At 48.2% G+C, this 23,793-nt stretch overlaps 3 protein-coding genes across 3 annotated transcripts in view; 2 read left to right on the top strand and 1 right to left on the bottom strand.

The window, feature by feature from the left end:
- The window catches only part of LOC144487437 (baculoviral IAP repeat-containing protein 1-like), a 50,119-nt gene extending 45,465 nt beyond the window's left edge, over positions 1-4,654 (top strand). Inside the window, exons 14-15 of the mRNA XM_078205511.1 lie at positions 1,649-1,813; positions 3,369-4,654. Of these exons, the coding sequence (XP_078061637.1) occupies positions 1,649-1,813; positions 3,369-3,739 (536 nt within the window). The 3' untranslated portion in view covers positions 3,740-4,654. The remainder of the gene's footprint in view (positions 1-1,648; positions 1,814-3,368) is intronic.
- A 4,096-nt stretch (positions 4,655-8,750) lies between these two features.
- On the bottom strand, positions 8,751-20,034 carry LOC144487439 (myelin-oligodendrocyte glycoprotein-like). The gene is made up of 4 exons (XM_078205514.1): positions 19,831-20,034; positions 18,587-18,673; positions 15,699-16,058; positions 8,751-10,759 (listed from the first exon to the last, which is right to left on the bottom strand). Exons 2-4 carry the CDS (start codon positions 18,648-18,650, stop codon positions 10,680-10,682), a joined length of 504 nt encoding a protein of 167 aa, XP_078061640.1. The 5' UTR covers positions 18,651-18,673; positions 19,831-20,034; the 3' UTR covers positions 8,751-10,679.
- LOC144487441 (leukocyte cell-derived chemotaxin-2-like) overlaps positions 12,636-23,793 on the top strand; it is an 84,067-nt gene continuing 72,909 nt past the window's right edge. The window contains exon 1 of the mRNA XM_078205517.1: positions 12,636-12,646. The gene's annotated coding sequence lies outside the window, so the exon portion shown is untranslated. The remainder of the gene's footprint in view (positions 12,647-23,793) is intronic.

Consider the following 23,793-nt stretch of genomic DNA (forward strand, 5'->3'; position numbering starts at 1 on the left):
ACATGATTCCAAAGAGGGAATTCATTGGAATTCCCATTCAGCTGGACCTGCTTTCGCGACAGTCTGGGGGAGAGTCACAGAGTCAGAGAGGTTTACAGTATGGAAACAGGCCCTTCGGCCCAACTTGTCCATGCTGCCCCTTTTTTTAACCCCGAAGCTAGTCCCAATTGCCCGCGTTTGGCCCATATCCCTCTATACCCATCGTACCCATGTAACTGTCTAAATACTTTTTAAAAGACAAAATTGTACCCGCCTCTACTACTACCTCTGGCAGCTCGTTCCAGACACTCACCTCTCTCTGTGTGAAAAAATTGCCCCTCTGGACACTTTTATATCTCTCCCCTCTCACCTTAAACCTATGTCCTCTAGTTTTAGACTCCCCTACCTTTGGGAAAGGATATTGACTCTCTAGCTGATCTGTGCCCCTCATTATTTTATAGACCTCTATAAGATCACCCCTCAGCCTCCTATGCTCCAGAGAAAAAAGTCCCAGTCTATCCAGCCTCTCCTTATAACTCAAACCATCAAGTCCCGGTAGCATCCTAGTAAATCTTTTCTGCACTCTTTCTCGTTTAATAATATCCTTTCTATAATAGGGTGACCAGAACTGTACACAGTATTCCAAGTGTGGCCTTACCAATGTCTTGTACAACTTCAACAAGACGTTCCAACTCCTGTATTCAATGTTCTGACCGATGAAACCAAGCATGCCGAATGTGTTCTTCACCACTCTGTCCACCTGTGACTCCACTTTCAAGGAGCTATGAACATGTACCCCTAGATCTCTTTGTTCTGTAACTCTCCCCAACGCCCTACCATTAACTGAGTAAGTCCTGCCCTGGTTCAATCGACCAAAATGCATCACCTCGCATTTATCTAAATTAAACTCCATCTGCCATTCGTCAGCCCACTGGCCTCTTGGGTGTTGTACATTCCCATCGCTCCGCCGTTGGCGGCCGTGCCTCAGCTGCCTGGGGTTCCGGGAATTGGGGGAGCGCCTCATGCTCTCGAAGTCCCTCCCTCAATCCTCTCCGCCTCTCTGAATTCCTTCAGGAACCTCCTCAAAACAACCCTTCAGCTGTCTTGACTTCACACTTTATTCCTTGCCATTCCTGGTGACTCGGGCATGTCAAGGGGCGCTATACCAATGCAAGTCGCCATTGAGTACAATGGCGTCTATTACTGGCCTGTGTTAAAAATTCCCCTGCGATCAGTGATCGGGGCCAGACATTTGTATTCTGATATCACCATTGGCTAACCCAGCTGTCCACCTGTGACTCCACTTTCAAGGAGCTATGAACCTGTACCCCTCCATCTCTTTGTTCTGTAACTCTCCCCAATGCCCTACCATTAACTGAGTAAGTCCTGCCCTGGTTCGATCTACCAAAATGCAGTAGTCTTAAGGGTTCTGCCATTTGCTGTGTATTTCCCATCTGTGTTAGACCTTCCAAAATGCATTGGACCCATCTCATCGAATGGTGGAACACTATCGATGGGCCGAATGGCCTAGTTCTGCTCCCACATGGTCTTATGGTCAATAAGGAATGTTGTTGGGGAAGTGTGGGATGATTTGAAGCAGAAATGGAGGGAGAATTGAGCGTTGGTTTTGTGGTGAATCTGATCCCGGTTTCCGATCCTCCTTCCTCAGCCCGCGCCCTTGGCTCCCTCGGGACGTTGGAAGAGTTGCGCCTTTGTCGGAGTGATGGGAACATCACGGCTGCCATCCCGTTAGCTCAAGAGATGCAGAACCTGCGGCAACTCAGGGTGCTGAGTATCACCAACGGTCTGGATGACCGCAGCTTGGTCAGATTGGGTGAGTCATTCCACCAGAGAAGCCTTGCCCGATGGGAATTTATCGCACAGGCGACACGGGGAAACGCCGAAAGCTTGGGCAACGAGGTAGCTTTGGCATCTCGAGGGAGGAGCGGGATAAGCAGGGAGGGATTTCCAGAGCTAAGGGCCCCCCCCGGGCATCTGAAGGCATGGCCGCCAATGGCGGAGCGATGATGGCACGGTGGCACAGTGGGTTAACACTGCTGCCTCACTAACCCAGTTTCAATTCTGGCCTCTTTGTGCGGAGTCTGCACGTTCTCCCCGTGTCTGCGTGGGTTTCCTCCGGGTGCTCCGGTTTCCTCCCATAGTCCAAAAGACGTGCTGGTTAGGGTGCATTGGCGGTGCTAAATTGCCCCTAGTGTCGAAAGATGTGCAGGTCAGGAGGATTCGCCTTGTTAAATTGCCCCTTAGTGCCCAAAGATGTGTGGATTAGGTGGATTGGCCATGCTAAATTGTCCCTTAGTGTCCAAAGATGTACAGGTTAGGTGGATTGGCCATGCTAAATTGTCCCTTAGTGTCCAAAGATGTACAGGTTAGGTGGATTGGCCATGCTAAATTGCCCCTTAGTGTCCAAAGATGTGCAGGTTAGGTGGATTGGCCATGCTAAATTGCCCCTTAGTGCCCAAAGATGTGCAGGTTAGGTGGATTGGCCATGCTAAATTGCCCCTTAGAGCCCAAAGATGTGCGGGTTAGGTGGTTTGCCCATGCTAAATTGTCTCTTGGTGTCCATAGATGTGTAGGTTAGTGGATTGGCCGTGCTAAATTGCCCCTTAGTATCCAAAGATGTGCAGGTTAGGTGGATTGGCCATGCTAAATTGCCCCTTAGTATCCAAAGATGTGCAGGTTAGGTGGATTGGCCATGCTAAATTGCCCCTTAGTGTCCAAAGATGTGCAGGTTAGGTGGATTGGCCTTACTAAATTGTCCCTTAGTGTCCAAGGATGTGCAGGTTAGGTGGATCGGCCATGCTAAATTGCCCCTTAGTGCCCAAAGATGTGCGGGTTAGGTGGTTTGGCCATGTTAAATTGTCTCTTGGTGTCCATAGATGTGTAGGTTAGGTGGATTGGCCATGCTAAATTGCCCCTTAGTGTCCAAAGATGTGCAGGTTAGGTGGATTGGCCATGCTAAATTGCTCCTTAGTGTCCTAAGATGTGCAGGTTAGGTGGATTGGCCGTGCTAAATTGCTCCTTAGTGCCCTAAGATGTGCAGGTTAGGTGGATTGGCCATGCTAAATTGCCCCTTAGTGTCCCAAGATGTGCAGGTTAGGTGGATTGGCCATGCTAAATTGCTCCTTAGTGTCCTAAGATGTGCAGGTTAGGTGGATCGGCCATGGTAAATTGACGCTCGTGTCAGGGGGATTAGCTAGGGTAAATAGGTGGGGTTATGGGGAAACGGCCTGGATGAGATTGTGGTCGGTGCAGACTCGATGGGCTGAATGGCCTCCTTCTGCGCTGTAGGGAATTCTATGATTCTATGATTTGGATGCTGACTTGTCTCTCAATTATCTATCCACCCCCCGCCATTTCTCCCACTACAGCGGAAGTGGCTAAAAGCGGGCACCTTTCCAAACTTCAGACTCTGGACCTAAGCATGAACGAGGGCCCGAGCGACCTGGGTTGGAGGGACTTCTTCCTGACCCTGGACAACATGAACGAGCTGCGGGAGCTGAACATCTCTCGCATGTACACCAACCAGCTGAAGCCCCAACCCGACACCTGCAAGGCGCTGGTGCAGTGTGTCTCCCGCCTGCCCTCCTTGGTCAACATCTTGATGCTCAGCTGGATGCTCGACGCCATGGACTTCAACATGTTCAACGCCATGAAGGAGAACCACCCTCAGTCTAGACGTCTGCGTCTGCTGCAGCAGTGGACGCTCCCGTTCACGCCCATCGTCTTGACTGAGGAGTGAAGGGAGGGCCAGCGGAGAGGGCCGATTGGCCCCATTTCCGACACCATTCCACCGCCATGCCGAAACACTGTAGTTAAGAAAGCCACCAACCCCTCAGCTTTCTCAGAGGACTAAGGAAATTCGGCATGTCTGCTATGGCTCTCATCAGCTTTTACAGAAGCCCGATAGAAAGCATCCTTTCCGGATGTATAAGACCCTAAGACATAGGAGCAGAATGAGGCCACTCGGCCCATCGAGTCTGCTCCGCCATTCAATCATGGCTGATATTTTTCTCATCCCCATTCTCCTGCCTTTTCCCCATAACCCCTGATCCCCTTATCAATCAAGAACCGATCTACATATCACAGCTTGGTATTTCTCTTGCTCTGACCAAGACCACAAGAAGCTACCAAGAGTTGTGAATGTAGCCCAGTCCATCACTCAAACCAGCCTCCCATCCATTGACACTGTCCACACTTCCCGCTGCCTCGGGGAAAAGCAGCCAGCATAATCAAGGACCCCACGCACATTCTCTCTTCCACCTTCTTCCATCGGGAAAAAGATACAAAAGTCTGAGGTCACGTACCAACCGACTCAAGAACAGCTTCTTTCCTGCTGCCGTCAGACTTTTGAATGGACCTATACGGCGGGACGGTGGCACAGTGGGTTAGCACTGCTGCCTCACAGCGCCAGGGACCCGGGTTCGATTCCTGGCTCGGGTCACTGTCTGTGTGGAGTTTGCACATTCTCCCCGTGTCTGCGTGGGTTTCCTCCGGGTGCTCCGGTTTCCTCCCACAGTCCAAAAGAAGTGCTGGTTAGGTGGATTTATCCAAACAGGTGCCGGACTGTGGCGACTAGGGGTATTTCACACCAACTTTGTTGCTGTGTTAATGTAAGCCTTACTTGTGACTAATAAATAAACTTTAACTTTAATTTAACTACCCTGCATTAAGTTGATCTTTCTCTACACCCGAGCTGTGACTGTGACACTACATTCTGCACCCTCTCCTTTCCTTCTCTATGAACGGTATGCTCTGTCTGTATAGTGCGCAAGAAACAATACTTTTCACTGTATCCCAATACATGTGACAATAATAAATCAAATCCTTCTCCCCTATGTACTCTATGAACGGTATGCCTTGTCTGTATAGCGCGCAAGAAACAATACTTTTCACTGTGTCCCAATACATGTGACAATAATAAATCAAATCCTTCTCCCCTATGTACTCTATGAACGGTATGCTTTGTCTGAATAGTGCGCAAGAAACAATACTTTTCACTGTATCCCAATACATGTGACAATAATAAATCAAATCCTTCTCCCCTATGTACTCTATGAACGGTATGCTTTGTCTGAATAGTGCGCAAGAAACAATACTTTTCACTGTGTCCCAATACATGTGACAATAATAAATCAAATCCTTCTCCCCTATGTACTCTATGAACGGTATGCTTTGTCTGAATAGTGCGCAAGAAACAATACTTTTCACTGTGTCCCAATACATGTGACAATAATAAATCAAATCCTTCTCCCCTATGTACTCTATGAACGGTATGCTTTGTCTGAATAGTGCGCAAGAAACAATACTTTTCACTGTGTCCCAATACATGTGACAATAATAAATCAAATCAAATCCTTCTCCCCTATGTACTCTATGAACGGTATGCTTTGTCTGAATAGTGCGCAAGAAACAATACTTTTCACTGCATCCCAATACATGTGACAATAATAAATCAAATCAAATCCTTCTCCCCTATGTACTCTATGAACGGCATGCTTTGTCTGCATAGCGCGCAAGAAACAATACTTTTCACTGTATCCCAATACATGTGACAATAATAAATCAAATCCTTCTCCCCTATGTACTCGATGAACGGTATGCTTTGTCTGAATAGTGCGCAAGAAACAATACTTTTCACTGTATCCCAATACATGTGACAATAATAAATCAAATCCTTCTCCCCTATGTACTCTATGAACGGTATGCTCTGTCTGTATAGTGCGCAAGAAACAATACTTTTCACTGTATCCCAATACATGTGACAATAATAAATCAAATCCTTCTCCCCTATGTACTCTATGAACGGTATGCTCTGTCTGTATAGCGCGCAAGAAACAATACTTTTCACTGTATCCCAATACATGTGACAATAATAAATCAAATCCTTCTCCCCTATGTACTCTATGAACGGTATGCTTTGTCTGAATAGTGCGCAAGAAACAATACTTTTCACTGTGTCCCAATACATGTGACAATAATAAATCAAATCCTTCTCCCCTATGTACTCTATGAACGGTATGCTTTGTCTGAATAGTGCGCAAGAAACAATACTTTTCACTGTGTCCCAATACATGTGACAATAATAAATCAAATCCTTCTCCCCTATGTACTCTATGAACGGTATGCTTTGTCTGAATAGTGCGCAAGAAACAATACTTTTCACTGTGTCCCAATACATGTGACAATAATAAATCAAATCAAATCCTTCTCCCCTATGTACTCTATGAACGGTATGCTTTGTCTGAATAGTGCGCAAGAAACAATACTTTTCACTGTGTCCCAATACATGTGACAATAATAAATCAAATCAAATCCTTCTCCCCTATGTACTCTATGAACGGCATGCTTTGTCTGCATAGCGCGCAAGAAACAATACTTTTCACTGTATCCCAATACATGTGACAATAATAAATCAAATCCTTCTCCCCTATGTACTCGATGAACGGTATGCTTTGTCTGAATAGTGCGCAAGAAACAATACTTTTCACTGTATCCCAATACATGTGACAATAATAAATCAAATCCTTCTCCCCTATGTACTCGATGAACGGTATGCTTTGTCTGAATAGTGCGCAAGAAACAATACTTTTCACTGTATCCCAATACATGTGACAATAATAAATCAAATCCTTCTCCCCTATGTACTCTATGAACGGTATGCTTTGTCTGAATAGTGCGCAAGAAACAATACTTTTCACTGTATCCCAATACATGTGACAATAATAAATCAAATCCTTCTCCCCTATGTACTCTAGGAACGGTATGCTTTGTCTGTACAGCGCGCAAGAAACAATACCTTTCACTGTATCCCAATACATGTGACAATAATAAATCAAATCCTTCTCCCCTCTGTACTCTATGAACGGTATGCTTTGTCTGTACAGCGCGCAAGAAACAATACTTTTCACTGTATCCCAATACATGTGACAATAATAAATCAGATCAAAATCAAAAGTCAAACCTCCCCTCGCTCTGCCGGAGTGTCAGAGAACAATCAAGCACGGGAACAGGCCCTTCGGCCCATCCAAGCCTGTGACCAGACTATCCCTTTGTTTGCCTCCCATTCATGTGTCTGTTGTGGCAAAGTTAAGTTTGTGAAGTTGGAAATCGATGTTGGTAACGGGTGAACAAATTGTAACAATGCGAGAGGGGAGAGAACATTGCAGTGGTCCCTCTGAAACCTGGTGTTCTGTGTCCGTGCTTGGGAAATTTAAAAAGCAAAATACATCCATACCCCAAGCTTAAACATGAGTATCGAAAAGTCAAGAAGTAGTCTTGACAAAGACAACCTTTTTTTAAAATTTAGTCCAATCAATTCAAAGCAGACCCTCAGCTACCAAGAACCTCTAAGATTTGAATTAGACGGTGTTCACAACATCAGGCCAATCCTATTGTCGGAAAATTGATAGGTCATCACAGGTATGAAAGGGAGTGCAGGGGGTAAAAAAACAGCACCTGAAGAACTGCCACCTCTCAAGACTCGAGAGGGTGAGAACAGCCCTCAACCCCGTGAGGTTCAGGTATCTCTTAAGAACATAAGAACATAAGAAATAGGAGCAGGAGTAGGCCATCTAGCCCCTCGAGCCTGCCCCGCCATTCAACAAGATCATGGCTGATCTGACGTGGATCAGTTCCACTTACCCGCCTGATCCCCATAACCCCTAATTCCCTTACCAATCAGGAATCCATCTATCCGTGATTTAAACATATTCAACGAGGTAGCCTCCACCACTTCAGTGGGCAGAGAATTCCAGAGATTCACCACCCTCTGAGAGAAGAAGTTCCTCCTCAACTCTGTCCTAAACTGACCCCCCTTTATTTTGAGGCTGTGCCCTCTAGTTCTAGCTTCCTTTCTAAGTGGAAAGAATCTCTCCACCTCTACCCTATCCAGCCCCTTCATTATCTTATAGGTCACTATAAGATCCCCCCTCAGCCTTCTAAATTCCAAGAGTACAAACACAATCTGCTCAGTCTCTCCTCATAATCAACACCCCTCATCTCTGGTATCAACCTGGTGAACCTTCTCTGCACTCCCTCCAAGGCCAATATATCCTTCCGCAAATAAGGGGACCAATACTGCACACAGTATTCCAGCTGCGGCCTCACCAATGCCCTGTACAGATGCAGCAAGACATCTTTGCTTTTATATTCTATCCCCCTTGCGATGTAGGCCAACATCCCATTTGCCTTCTTGATCACCTGTTGCACCTGCAGACTGGGTTTTTGCATCTCATGCACAAGGACCCCCAGGTCCCTTTGCACAGCAGCATGTTGTAATTTTTTTCCATTCAGATAATAATCCAATTTGCTATTATTTCCTCCAAAGTGAATAACCTCGCATTTGTCAACGTTATACTCCATCTGCCAGATCCTCGCCCACTCACTCAGCCTGTCCAAATCTCTCTGTAGACCTTCTACGCCCTCCACACGATTCACTTTTCCACTTATCTTTGTGTCGTCTGTAAACTTTGTTACCCTACGCTCAGTCCCCTCCTCCAGATCGTCTATATAAATGGTAAATAGTTGAGGCCCCAGTACCGATCCCTGCGACACGCCACTAGTTACCATCTGCCAACCAGAAAAGCACCCATTTATTCCGACTCTCTGCTTCCTGTCAGACAACCAATCCCCAATCCACTCTAACAAGAGAAAGCAAAATCTAACTTGCTAAATCAGTAAGAATGTACAGACAGAAGAATCAACAGACGAACTCCGAAAGATTCCAAAGGCCACAAACCTGGTTGTATTTTGAGTGTGACGAATTCCATTATTATATTTTTATTTGGTGAATGAATGAGTATTTGTATTTATTTCAACAGCATTCCATGAGAATCTTATTTTTTATTTGATACGTTAGTTGTTTAGTTAAAGCTTCAAGTTAAATAAATAAATTGTTACGTGTTCGTTTTAAAGTGAGTGCCAGGGATTTCTGTTAGTTAACCACTAAACGTTACTGAAGGACAGTTCACACCTTTGCATACATTTTTAACAGATTACGAGGCGAGGTATTCCTCTCTGGGGGATTCTGCGTTACTTCTCAAAAGGGGGAATCAACCTTCACATTGTAACACTACCCGTGTCTGCGTAGGTTTCCTCCCACAGTCCAAAGATGTGTAGGTTAGGTGGATTGGCCAAGCTAAATTGCCCCTTAGTGTCCAAAGATGTGTGGGTTAGGGGGATTGGCCATGCTAAATTGTCCCTTAGTGTCCAAAGATGTGCAGGTTAGGTGGATTGGCCATGCTAAATTGCCCCTTAGTGTCCAAAGATGTGCAGGTTAGGTGGATTGGCCATGCTAAGTTGCCCCTTTGTGTACAAAGATGTGTGGGTTAGGTGGATTGGCCATGCTAAGTTGTCCCTTAGTGCCCAAAGATGTGTGGGTTAGGTGGATTGGCCATGCTAAATTGCCCCTTAGTGTCCAAAGATGTGCGGGTTAGGGGGATTGGCCATGCTAAATTGTCCCTTAGTGTCCAAAGATGTGTGGGTTAGGGGGATTGGCCATGCTAAATTGCCCCTTAGTGTCCAAAGATGTGCAGGTTAGGTGGATTGGCCATGCTAAATTGCCCCTTAGTGTCCAAAGATGTGCGGGTTAGGGGGATTCGCCATGCTAAATTGCCCCTTAGTGTCCAAAGATGTGCAGGTTAGGGGGATTGGCCATGCTAAATTGCCCCTTAGTGTCCAAAGATGTGTAGGTTAGGTGGATTGGCCATGCTAAATTGCCCCTTAGTGTCCAAAGATGTGCGGGTTAGGGAGATTGGCCATGCTAAATTGTCCCTTAGTGTCCAAAGGTGTGAAGGTTCGGTGGATTGGCCATGCTAAACTGCCCCTTATGTCCAAAGATGTATGGGTTAGGTGGATTGGCCATGCTAAATTGCCCCTTAGTGTCCAAAGATGTGCGGGTTAGGGGGATTGGCCATGCTAAATTGTCCCTTAGTGTCCAAAGATGTGCAGGTTAGGTGGATTGGCCATGCTAAATTGCCCCTTAGTGTCCAAAGATGTGCGGGTTAGGGGGATTCGCCATGCTAAATTGCCCCTTAGTGTCCAAAGATGTGCAGGTTAGGGGGATTGGCCATGCTAAATTGCCCCTTAGTGTCCAAAGATGTGCAGGTTAGGTTGATTGGCCATGCTAAATTGCCCCTTAGTGTCCAAAGATGTGCGGGTTAGGGAGATTGGCCATGCTAAATTGCCCCTTAGTGTCCAAAGATGTGCAGGTTAGGTTGATTGGCCATGCTAAATTGTCCCTTAGTGTCCAAAGGTGTGAAGGTTCGGTGGATTGGCCATGCTAAATTGCCCCTTAGTGTCCAAAGATGTGCAGGTTATGTGGATTAGCCATGCTGAATTGCCCCTTAGTAGGATGAATGGCCTACTTCTGCTCTTATGTTGTCTGTTGCTATGAAATCCATTTCGCCTCCAATGCCTCCTATCCCTCAGTAAAAAACTATCAAGCTGAGAATTAAAACTAATACAATATGAAATAACTTTAAAGAACTTTAAATGTTTGCCCTACAATTGAAAGAAAAGCAGAAATATGCTCCAAAGATGTGAAATTAGTGGCTTCGAGCTTGGAGCCACCAGCGTTCGAGATCCTCCAGCCCCCGGGGAAACCTCTGGAACTTTCGATGGTGCGATGTCTCCTCTGCTTCTCTCTGGGCGGGACGCTGGTCTTGGCCACGGAACGTCCATCAGGTAGGAACCATGGTCAGGAACAGGAATGGGATCGTGGCGCAGAGCGGTCCTCCGCGGGGTTGAGATGCCCCGAAGGCTGCGGGAGAAGAGAGAGATGGTAGAATGCATGGGATTCTGGGAGCGGATGGAGACCATTCGGCCCTTTGAGCCTGCTCCGCCATTCATTACGATCACGGCTGATCATCAAATTCCATATCCTGATCCCCAACTTCCCCTCCATAATATAGAAGGTACGGCACGGACACAGGCCCTTTGGCCCAGACTAGTCCATGACGACCAAAATGCCCATCTAAGCTAACCCCATTTGCCTGCGTCTGGCCCATATCCCTCCAAACCTTTCCTATCCATGTAGCTGTCCAAATGCCTTTCAAATGTTGCCAATGTCCCTGCCTAAACCATTTCCTCATTCCACTTACGTACCACCCTCAGTGGTACCCCTTTAGACCCAAGAGCGATATCTAATTCCTTCTTGAAATCACACAACGTTTTGGCCTCAACTACTTTCTGTGGGAGTGAATTCCACCACCCTCTGGGTGAAGAAATCTCTCCTCACCTCCGTCCTTAAAGGTTTATCCCTTATCCTCAAACTATAACCTCCTCGTTCTGGGCTCCTCCACCATCGGGAACATTCTTTCTGAATCTCCCCTGTCTAATCCTCTTCGAATTTTATAAGTTTCTATGAGATCCCCTCTCACTCTTCTAAACTCCAGTGAATATAATCCTCACCTGGAGCTGGGAGGCACGGTGGCACGATGGTTAGCACTGCTGCCTCCCAGCGCCAGGGGCCAGAGTTCGATTCCCGGCTTGGGGTCACTGTCTGTGTGGAGTCTGCACGTTCTCCCCCGTGTCTGCGTGGGTTTCCTCCGGGTGCTCCGGTTTCCTCCCACAGTCCAAAGATGTGCGGGTTCGGTGCCCCTTAGGGTCCCGGGTCAATGTTTACCCTGCTAATCCCTCTAACCTACGCATCCCTCTAATCCCTACGCATCCCTCTGCGGGCCTAAGTGGGATTGTTGTTGGTGCAGACTCGATGGGCTGAATGGCCTCCTTCTGCACTGTATGGGTGGCGCAGTAGCACAATGGTTAGCACTGCTGCTTCTCAGCGCCAGGGACCCGGGTTCGATTCCCGGCTTGGGTCACTGTCTGTGTGGAATTTGCACGTTCTCCCCGTGTCTGCGTGGGTTTCCTCCGGGTGCTCCGGTTTCCTCCCATAGTGCGAAAGACGTGCTGGTTGGGGCGCATTGACCCGAACAGGAGCCGGACTGTGGCGACTAGGGGAATTTCACAGTAACTTCATTGCAGTGTTAATGTCAGCCTTACTCGTGACCAATAAATAAACTTTAAACTTTGGATTTTATCTGACTTAGTCTCTCCTCATATGACATACCTGCCATCCCAGGAATCAGCCTGGTAAACCTTCGCTGCGCTCCCTCTATAGCAAGGACATCCTTCCTCAGATAAGGAGACCAAAACTGCGCACAATACTCCAGATGTGGCCTCACCAACGCCCTGTACGATTGCAGCAAAACATCCCTACTCCTCTACTCAAATCCTCGTACTAATATCATAAGTTTAAATCCTCTCACAGTAACAGGGGAATGGGGAGAGTTAATTGAAATATAATTGGTTAAAGAAGTTACAATGCAATGCCAAGTCTCTGTAAATAGAGATTGTGGAATGTCTGCACTGCTCTTAAAAACCCATCGGATTCACTCAAATCCTGACGGAATACCGCAGATTCTGGGAAATCGGAAATAAAAACAGAAAATGCTGGAAATTCTCGGCCGCTCTGGCGGCATCTGTGGAGAGAGGAACAGAGTTAAGGCTTCGAGTTGGTGTGACTCTACCCCAGAGCTAAAGAGAGGGAGAAGTGTGATGGGGTTCGATGCTGCTTTGGAGGGGGGCAGGTGGGGTGGTGGGGGCATTGGGGTGGAGGGAGTTGGAGAAGTGATAGGTGGGAGCTGGGATAGATTGGAGAAAGATGTCATGGAACATCAGATAAAGGGCTGTGTTAATGGCAGTGTTAAGGACTAAAGGAGATGCCAATAGCGGCAATACAATTGCGCGAAATGCATCTGAACCATCTGGTTCAGTAATGTCCCCCCTTCAGGAAGGAAATCTGCCATCCATACCCGGTCTGGCCTACGTGTGACTACATGTTTCCATTAGTCGGAGGGACTAGGAACTGAGGGCACAGCCTCAGAGTGAAGGGACAACGCTTGAGAAGCGAGATGAGGAGGAATTTCTTCAGCCAGAGGGTGGTGAATCTGTGGAATTCATTGCCACGCAGGAGGCCGGGTCATTGAGCGTCTTTAAGACAGAGATAGATAGGTTCTTGATTGGTGAGGGGGTCAAAGGTTACGGGAAAAAGGCGGGAGAATGGGGTTGAGAAAAATATCAGCCATGATCGAATGGCGGAACAGACTTGATGGGCCGAATGGCCTAACTCTGCTGCTATATCTTATGGTCTTATGGATTCCTGGCCCACAGCCGGTGTGGTCCACTCTCAACTTCCTCTCTGACATGGATTTATCAAGACACTCAGTTGTACCACATTGCTTTAGTTGGTGTATCTACACCACACGGGACTGCAGCAAGTTCAAGATGGCGGCTCACCGTCACCCTCTCAGGGGGCAATTAGGGATGGGCAATAAATGCTGGGTATAGCCAGCAATGCCCACGTCCTATAATGGAGTGTACCATTCTGATCACCCTATTATAGAAGGGATATTATTAAACTAGAAAGAGTGCAGAAAATATTTACTGGAATGCCACCGGGACTTGATGGTTTGAGTTATAAGGTGAGGCTGGATAGACTGGGACGTTTTTTTCCCTGGAGCGTAGGAGGCTTAGGGGTGATCTTATAGAGGTCTATAAAATAATGAGGGTCACAGATCAGCTAGATAGTCAATATCTTTTCCCAAAGGTAGGGGAGTCTAAAACTAGAGGGCATAGGTTTAAGGTGAGAGGGGAGAGATACAAAAGTGTCCAGAGGGGCAATTTTTCCACACAGAGGGTGGTGAGTGTCTGGAACGAGCTGCCAGAGGTAGTAGTAGAGGCGGGTACAATTTTGTCTTTTAAAAAGCATTTAGACAGTTACATGGGTACGATGGGTATCGAGGGATATGGGCTAAATGCGGGCAATTGGGGCTAGCTGAGTGGTTAAAAACTGGGCAGCATGGACAAGTTGGGCCGAAGGGCCTGGTCCCATTCTGTAAACCTCTATGACTCTCTAACCAGCTAGAATCACCTTGGTACCCTGGAAACAATATTTAATCTTCAACTAACATCACTAAAGGAAAACAATTAATCCAGACTTCACCACATTGCTGTTTTGGGTCAGAGTTTGCAAATTAGTTGCTGATTCCCCTGTTACAACATCGATTACACTTCCAAAGAGCTGCAAGGAATGTCCTGAGCTTGTGAAAGGCGCTATACAAATGAAAGTCTGAATGGGAAGAGGCTGAATCCTGTTGTGGTATCGCCTTAAGAGAAACAGGGCAGGATTTTGAAGGGCATTGAAGGGCAATGGTACATTGGCCTTCATTGTGAGAGGTTTCGAGTACAGGAGCAGGGATGTGTTGTTGCAATGATACAGGGCCTTGGTGAGGCCACACCTGGAGTATTGTGTGCAGTTTTGGTCTCCTTTTCTGAGGAAGGATGTTCTTGCTCTGGAGGGAGTGCAGCGAAGGTTTACCAGGCTGATTCCAGGGGATGGCGGGACTGATGTGTGAGGAGAGATTGACCAGGTTAGGATTGTTTTCACTGGAGTTCAGACGAATGAGGGGGAATCTCATAGAGACTTATAAAATTCTAACAGGACTAGACAGGTTAGATGCAGGGAGGATGTTCCCGATGGTGGGGGGAGTCCAGAACCAGGGGTCACAGTCTGAGGATTTGGGGTAGACCATTTAGGACGGAGATGAGGAGACATTTCTTCACCCAAAGAGTGGTGAGCCTGTGGAATTCATTACCACAGGAAGTAGTTGATGCCAAAACATTGAATGTATTGAAGAGGCGGCTGGATATAGCACTTGGGGCGAACGGGATCAAAGGTTATGGGGGGAAAGCAGGATTAGGCTATTGAGTTGGATGATCAGCCATGATGGTGATGAATGGCGGAGCAGGCTCGAAGGGCCGAATGGCCTCCTCCTGCTCCTATCTACTATGTTTCTACATTCTATGATGTGGTCTGGAGACAATACACATCTCTTTAACCTGTGTTTAATTCTCCCTCCACCCACATTGTCTGTATCTTTAAGACCTGGTTGGCTGTCGGGATTCGCATTCTAATCAGTATTCTGTAACTTGATTTTGTGTCTCTGTGCCCTGTTTGAGAGCACATTTCCACTCCATCTGACGAAGGAGCAGCGCTCCGAAAGCTTATGGTATTTGCTACCAAATAAACCTGTTGGACTTTAACCTGGTGTTGTGAGACTTCTTTCTATATTCTATGCCCTGGCTAATAAAAGCAAGTATCCCACGTCCCTCCTTATCTACCTGTCCTGCTGCCTTCAGGGATCTACGGATATGCACCCCAACATCCCTCTGGTCCTCTGTCATAGAGGTTTACAGCATGGAAACAGGCCCTTCGGCCCAACTTGTCCATGCCGTCCCTTTTGTTAACCCCTAAGCTAGTCCCAATTGGCCACATTTGGCCCATATCCCCCTATACCCATCGTACCCATGTAACTGTCTAAATGTTTTTTAAAAGACAAAATTGTACCCGCCTCTACTACTACCTCTGGCAACTCGTTCCAGACACTCACCACCCTCTGTGTGAAAAAATTGCCCCTCTGGACCCTTTTGTATCGCTCCCCTCTCACCTTAAACCTATGCCCTCTAGTTTTAGACTCCCCAACCTTTGGGAGTCTAGCATCCTACCCTGGGGGAGGCTCCGGCTTAGTGGTATTATCGCAAGACAATTAACCCGGAAATTCCAGCTATTGTTCCGGGGGACCCCGGGTTCAAATCCCACCACGACAGAGGCGGTGAGTTCGAGAAAAATGACATCCCACCTGAATTCACCATTAGTTTCAGATAGGCACACTGTGTCTGGCGATCGCCACCTCTTATGAAACAGGTGTAGTCTCCAGAATCTTCTGTCCGCAGCCGAACGATCTGCAGGGTGGCATTCCCGCTTTCTTTCCAGGAGGGAGAGAGGGACGTGCGGCTTAGAAAGCTCTTGTTCTGCGATTCCACCTGGAACCCATTCCGATCTTCCGCATGCACAACTTCAGCCTTTTCTTGAACACCCACTTGCCAAGAGACTATTGGCTCCTGGAGATCGCTGGCGTTTTTGAAGAAACAGGGCAAGGAAACTGAATCATCCGCGATGGCGTTCACACTTCCTTCCTTTCTCTCGCACTGAACTTCCCCTGAGGGAAAAGGAAACTCAGTCTGTGAACCAAACCAGCCACTGTTTAACCGTCCCTCTGTCAGCAGCTCGCCCCGTGAACGCAGATCTTCCCCAAAGAAATTCTCAGTATCCCCAACCCCACCTCCGCCCCCCCCCCCCCCCCCCCCCCCCACGGTGAGGCCATTCCCATCGGGTGGGTCGGGGCAATCCAGATCACCATGCAACCCCACATTTTTTGGAGCATGGGGTGACTTCCATCGGGAAAGCAGTCAGCGGGGCTGAGAGAGATCGGGGCTGCTATATATTTAACAGGGTGGCAGGTTGCCCCATTGACGGTAACACATCACTGAATGGAATGGATGGAAGCAAAGAAGGGGAAGATAGAGACAGGTACAGCACGGGGTTAGATACAGAGTAAAGCTCCCTCTACACTGTCCCCCATCAAACACTCCCAGGACAGGTACAGCACGGGGTTAGATACAGAGTAAAGCTCCTTCTACACTGTCCCCCATCAAACACTTCCAGGACAGGTACAGCACGGGGTTAGATACAGAGTAAATCTCCCTCTACACTGTCCCCCATCAAACACTCCCAGGACAGGTACAGCACAGGTTTAGATACAGAGTAAAGCTCCTTCTACACTGTCCCCCTTCAAACACTCCCAGGACAGGTACAGCACGGAGTTAGATACAGAGTAAAGCTCCCTCTACACTGTCCCCCATCAGACATTCCCAGGACAGGTACAGCACGGGTGTTAGACACAGAGTAAAGCTCCCTCTACACTGTCCCCCATTAAACATCCCCAGGACAGGTCCAGCATGGGGTTAGATACAGAGTAAAGCTCCCTCTACATTGTCCCCATCAAACACTCCCAGGACAGGTACAGCACGGAGTTAGATACAGAGTAAAGCTCCCTCTACACTGTCCCCATCAAACACTCCCAGGACAGGTACAGCACGGGTGTTAGACACAGAGTAAAGCTCCCTCTACACTGTCCCCCATTAAACATCCCCAGGACAGGTCCAGCATGGGGTTAGATACAGAGTAAAGCTCCCTCTACGTTGTCCCCATCAAACACTCCCAGGATAGGTACAGCAGGGGGTTAGATACAGAGTTAAGCTCCCGCTACCCTGTCCCCCATCAAACACTCCCAGGACAGGTACAGCACAGGGTTAGATACAGAGTAAAGCTCCCTCTACACTGTCCCCATCAAACACTCCCAGGACAGGTATAGCACGGGGTTAGATACAGAGTAAAGCTCCCTCTACACTGTCCCTATCAAACACTCCCAGGACAGGCACAGCACAGGGTTAGATACAGCATAAAGCTCCCTCTACACTGTCCCCATCTAACACTCCCAGGATGGGTACAGCACAGGTTTAGATACAGAGTAAAGGTCCTTCTACACTGTCCCCCTTCAAACACTCCCAGGACAGGTACAGCCACGGGTTTAGATACAGAGTAAAGCTCTCTCTACACCGTCCCCATCAAACACTCCCAGGACAGGTACAGCACGGGGTTAAATACAGAGTAAAGCTCCCTCTACACTGTCCCCATCAAACACTCCCAGGACAGGTACAGCACGGGGTTAGATACAGAGTAAAGCCCCCTCTACACTGTCCCCCCATCAAACACTCCCAGGATCGGTACAGCACGGGGTGAGATACAGAGTAAAGCTCCCTCTACACTGTCCCCCACCAAACACTCCCAGGCCAGGTTCAGCACGGGGTTAGATACAGGGTAAAGCTCCCTCTGCACTGTCCTCATCAAACACTCCCAGGACAGGTACCGCACGGGATTAGATACGGAGTAAAGCTCCCTCTACACCATCCCCATCAAACACTCCCGGGGCAGGTACAGCACAGGGTTAGGCGCAGAGTAAAGCTTCCTCTGCACTTTCCCCATCAAACACTCCCACGACCTGCACAGCACGGGGTTAGATAAAGAGTAAAGCTCCCTCTGCACTGTCCCCATCAAACACTCCCAGGACAGGTGCAGCACGGGGTTAGACACAGAGTAAAGCTCCCTCTACACTTTCCCCATCAAATACTCCCAGGGCAGGTACAGCACGGGATTAGACACAGAGTAAAGCTCCCTCTACACTGTCCTCCATCAAACACTTCCAGGACAGGTACAGCATGGGGTTAGATACAGAGTAAAGCTCCCTCTACACTGTCCCCATCAAACACTCCCAGGACAGGTACAGCACGGGATTAGATACAGAGTAAAGCTCCCTCTACACTGTCCTCCATCAAACACTCCCAGGACAGGTACAGCATGGGGTTAGATACAGAGTAAAGCTCCCTCTACACTGTCCCCATCAAACACTCCCAGGACAGGTACAGCACGGGTTGGATACAGAGTAAAGCTCCCTCTACACTGTCCCCATCAAACACTCCCAGGACAGGGACAGCACAGGGTTCGATCCAGAGTAATGCTCGCTCTCCAGTTTAATGGGGAATGGGCAAGGAAGTCTCTTACTCTGAGTTCTGGACGCTATTGAGGGGGGTGTAGCGGGCTGGAGGAGGGGGGAGAGCTGTGTCTTACCCGCCTGTGAGATTCCAGTGGATAGGAGCAGAGAGAGGATCAGTCCGGGATACGTGGCCACCATCTCTGTAATCACTGCAGACCTGACTGGAGACAGAAAATGAAACCTTGTCATCAGCGTCCTGTCTTAAACCTCCTGAGTCCTATTGCAAACCACAAACCCCACCACACCCTGTGTCTCAGAGAAGTACAGCACTTTTGTCCAGTGCTTCTTAAGTGTGGGGAGGGGGTGGAGAACAATGGACGGGATTTCCTAGCTCCTTCTGCCACGGAATTTTCCGGTCCCACCCACATTGAAGGCCATCTCACTGCATTTCCCTTGGGAGGGAATGGCCTCTCAAGATTTTACCCTTCAGTACCTCCTTCAAGTCTCCTCTCAGCCTTCTCTTCCCCAAGGAAAACAGTCCCAATCTCTCCGCAAAAGAAAATCCACCAACGTCTCTACTTTCTCAGAAGACTAAGGAAATTTGGCATGTCAGCTACGACTCTCACCAACTTTTACAGATGCACCATAGAAAGCATTCTTTCTGGTTGTATCACAGCTTGGTCTGGGCTCCTGCTCTGCCCAAGACCGCAAGGAACTACAAAGGGTCATGAACGTAGCCCAATCCATCACGCAAACCAGCCTCCCATCCATTGACTCTGTCTACACTTCCCACTGCCTCGGGAAAAGCAGCTAGCATAATCAAGGATCCCACTCACCCTGGACATTCTCTCTTCCACCTTCTTCCACTTGAAAAAAGATACAAAAGTCTGAGGTCATGTACCAACCAACTCAAAAACAGTTTCTTCCCTGCTGCTGTCAGACTTTTGAATGGACCTCCCTCGCATTAAGTTGATCTTTCTCTACACCCTAGCTATGACTGTAACACTACATTCTGCACTCTCTCCTTTCCTTCTCTATGAACGGTATGCTTTGTCTGTATAGTGCGCAAGAAACAATACTTTTCACTGTATCCCAATACATGTGACAATAATAAATCAAATCAAATCCTTCTCCCCTATGTACTCTATGAATGGTATGCTTTGTCTGTATAGTGCGCAAGAAACAATACTTTTCACTGTATCCCAGTACATGTGACAATAATAAATCAAATCCACTCAAAGTTCTTTATCCTTGGAATCATTCTTGTGAATCTCCACGCTACTCTTGCCAATGCCATGAACTCGATGGGCTGAATGGCCCCCTTCTATGTGGGAGGTATCCTCAGAGAAAAGAGACCCATTTAACAAGGGAGAATTACTTGCGCCAAAGCATCAGCGTCGAGAGATCCAACCTCTCGTGAAGCGGTGACGGTGTCGCAGAGGTTGGAAGGCGCACGGCTCTGATGTGGAAGTCGAGGCAACAACAGGAAAGCGCACAGCCCAGTGTCAGCTGAGGCTCGGCGACGGGAATCACTGCTGACTGCCTTAAAGTGAGACAAAGCTGTGTGAGAAAGCTTGATGTGAATTGGCAGGGGAAAACTTCACTGAACCAATCCATCCTCTGCACCGTCATGTGACAGACTTGCATCTAGGCAACCTGGAAATATTTTGGTCATCAGACTCAATGAGCCATTTCCTGTCAGACCCCATCTGGAACACTTTAGATTGTTCAAGATAAGACTGGCTTCCTATTATACAGGCCTCCGGGGAGAGAGTGGGGCAGAGGAATGAGTTTGGGGATTGATACAGGGCTATGGGGAGAGAGTAGGGCAGTGGGATTAGTTTGGGGACTGATACAGGGCTATGGGGAGAGAGCGGGGCAGTGGGGTTAGTTTGGGGACTGATACAGGGCTGTGGGGAGAGAGTGGGGCAGTGGGGTTAGTTTGGGGATTGATACAGGGCTATGGGGAGAGAGTGGGGCAGAGGAATGAGTTTGGGGATTGATACAGGGCTATGGGGAGAGAGCGGGGCAGTGGGATTAGTTTGAGACTGATACAGGGCTACGGGGAGAGAGTGGGAAAGTGGGATTAGTTTGGGAATTGATGCAAGGCTATGGGGAGAGGGTGGGGCAGTGGGATTAGTTTGGGGATTGATACAGGGCTATGGGGAGAGAGCGGGGCAGTGGGATTAGTTTGGGGATTGACACAGGGCTATGGGGAGAGAGTGGGGCAGTGGGATTAGTTTGGGAATTGATGCAAGGCTATGGGGAGAGGGTGGGGCAGTGGGATTAGTTTGGGAATTGATGCAAGGCTATGGGGAGAGGGTGGGGCAGTGAGATTAGTTTGGGGATTGATACAGGGCTATGGGGAGAGAGTGGGGCAGTGGGATTAGTTAAGGGTTAGAATGGCAGATTTCCTTCCCGAAAGGGAACCAGATGGGTTTTTCTGATAATGGGTCATCGGTCGATTCATAATTCCAGAGTTTTTTTCTTGAATTCAAATTCCACCATCTGGCGGCATTCGAACCCAGGTCCCCCAGAACATGAGGTGAGTTTCTGGATTCATAGTCCAGCAATAATACCACTAGGCCATCGCCACCCCACCATTGTTCAGAGGGGTTTCCAGTCCAATGCCCAGGAGGCCTGAGGCTTATACTCTGAGGGCGTGTGTTCAAATCCCACCATCAGACCATAAGAAATAGGAGCGGGAGTAGGCCATTCGGCCCCTCGAAACTGCTCTGCCACTCAGTAGGATCATGGTTGATTGGACATTCCCCATGTCCACTGTCCTGCCCTTTCGCCAGGGAGGTTAGGGCTTAGGGCAGCTCGGTGGCACAGTGGTTAGCACTGCTGCCTCACAGCGCCAGGGATCCGGGTTCGATTCCCGGCCTAGGTCTCCCTCAGTGTTACCCGAACAGGAGTGCAGCAACTAGGGGATTTTCGCAGTAACCTCAATACAGTGTTAATGTGAGCCGACTTGTGACACTAATACATAAATAAACTTTTAATTTTCATATTGCATTCACGTGTGTGAGTTGTCCTCTTGTTTTAAGAATCATTAACCCTTTTCTAATAGCTCTGTAAGTGTCTTATGTATACTGTCTAAAAACTAAAAGAAAATGTCGTTTCAAGTTTATTTATTACTCACAGTAGGCTCACATTAACACTGCAATGAAGTTACTGTGAAAATCCCCTAGTGGCCACACTCCGGCACCTGTTCGGGCAACACTGAGGGAGAATTTAGCACGGCCAATGCACCCTAACCCGCGCGTCTTTCGGACTGTGGGAGGAAACCGGAGCACCCGGAGGAAACCCACGCAGACACGGGGAGAATGTGCAGACTCCACACAGACAGTGACCCAAGCCGGGAATCGAACCCGGGTCCCTGGCGCTGTGAGGCAGCAGTGCTAACCACTGCGCCACCGATAAAATAATCGCCTTCAGGCACTCCGCTCGCATTCCATTGTAGAACCATTGACCCTGACGGGACAGGTAGTTCGGAGCAGCGAGGTTCATGGGAGCATGGCGGACTGCGAATTAAAATGGCGGAAAGGGGATGAAATCTTATTCAGTCATTAACCGCAAAGAATCGGATAGAATAACAGATGCCCAACTGGAAAACATCGATGGGGTCGACAGGCCAGTCGTTCGAGGTGTAACCCTTGCCATGACCGCGAATCGTAACGCTTGAGATTAGGGTCAGCAATAAAACACCATAAATACGGCCCAGGGGTCGGCATGGCGACGCAGTGGTTAGCACTGCTGCCTCACAACGCCAGGGACCCGGATTCGATTCCTGGGGCCTCGGGTCTCTGTCTGTGCAGAATCTGCACGTTCTCCCTGTGTCTGCAAGGGTTTCCTCTGGGTGCTCCGGTTTCCTCCCTTAGAGTCCAAAATTGTGCAGGTTAGGTGGATTGGCCATGCTAAATTGCCCCTCAGCGTCCAAAGATGTGTAGGCGAGGGAGATTGTTAAATTGTCTCTTAGTGTCCAAAGATGTGCACATTAGGTGGATTGGCCATTCTAAATTGTCCCTTGGTGTCCAAAGATGTGCAGGTTAGGGGGATTGGCCATGCTAAATTGCCCTTAGTGTCCAAAGATGTGCAGGTTAGGGGGATTGGCCATGTTAAATTGTCTCTTAGTGTCCAAAGATGTGTAGATTAGGTGAATTGGCCATGCTAAATTGCCCCTTGGTGTCCAAAGATGTGCAGGTTAGGTGGATTGGCCATGCTAAATTGTCTCTTAGTGTCCAAAGATGTGCAGGTTAGGTGGATTGGCCATGCTAAATTATCTCTTAGTGTCCAAAGATGTGCACATTAGGTGGATTGGCCATGCTAAATTGTCCCTTAGTGTCCAAAGATGTGCAGGTTAGGTGGATTGGTCATGCTAAATTGTCCCTTAGTGTCCAAAGATGTGCAGGTTAGGTGGATTGGTCATGCTAAATTGCCCTTAGTGTCCAAAGATTTGCGGGTTAGGTGGATTGGCCATGCTAAATTGTCTCTTAGTGTCCAAAGATGTGCAGGTTAGGTGGATTGACCATGCTAAATTGCCCCTTAGTGTCCAAAGATGCGCAGGTTAGGTGGATTGGCCATGTTAAATTGCCCCTTGGTGTCCAAAGATGTGCAGGTTAGATGGATTGGCCATGCTAAATTATCTCTTAGTGTCCAAAGATGTGCAGGTTAGGTGGATTGGTCATGCTAAATTGCCCCTTAGTATCCAAAGATGTGCACATTAGGTGGATTGGCCATGCTAAATTGTCCCTTAGTGTCCAAAGATGTGCACATTAGGTGGATTGGCCATTCTAAATTGTCCCTTGGTGTCCAAAGATGTGCAGGTTAGGTGGATTGGCCATGCTAAGTTGCCCCTTGGTGTCCAATGATGTGCAGGTTAGGTGGATTGGCCATGCTAAATTGCCCCTTAGTGTCCAAAGATGTGCAGGTCAGGTGGAGTGGCCATGCTAAATTGCCCCTTCGAGTCAGGGGGACTAGCCAGGGTAAATACATGGGGTCACGGGGATAGGGCCTGGGTGGGATTGTCATCAGAGCAGACTGGAAGGGCTGAATGACCTCCTTCTTCTGTACTGTGGAGATTCTATGATTCTCGGGTGTGTGGAGCCTGAGTGCTGCTTTGCTCGGTACAAACTGTACATCTTAGCGTCTTACCTGAACGTCCGGGGTAACAGCTGGGGGAAGATTCCAGATCGATTATTGACCGCTTGGAGGACGGCAACGGTAAAAGGAGCGAGAGAGAGAGATAGAAAAAAAACGACTCGCTCAACGCGGGGTGGTTTCGATGCCAACTTTATTTCATTGCTTGTTGCGAAGTATGCCCTCACCCTCCCCCTCG

The sequence above is a fragment of the Mustelus asterias genome, unplaced genomic scaffold (assembly GCF_964213995.1).
Source record: "Mustelus asterias unplaced genomic scaffold, sMusAst1.hap1.1 HAP1_SCAFFOLD_785, whole genome shotgun sequence".
NCBI lineage: Eukaryota > Metazoa > Chordata > Chondrichthyes > Carcharhiniformes > Triakidae > Mustelus > Mustelus asterias.

Bases quoted from the DNA above. Each gene is read 5' to 3' on its own strand.
- LOC144487439 (XM_078205514.1), bottom strand. From the start codon at position 18,650: ATGGTGGCCACGTATCCCGGACTGATCCTCTCTCTGCTCCTATCCACT. The intron at 16,059-18,586 runs GTAAGACACAGC...CTTTTCCCTCAG, and splicing joins CACTGGAATCTCACAGGCGG to GGGAAGTTCAGTGCGAGAGA. The intron at 10,760-15,698 runs GTGGGATGTCAT...CTTCTCCCGCAG, and splicing joins GAAACTAATGGTGAATTCAG to CCTTCGGGGCATCTCAACCC.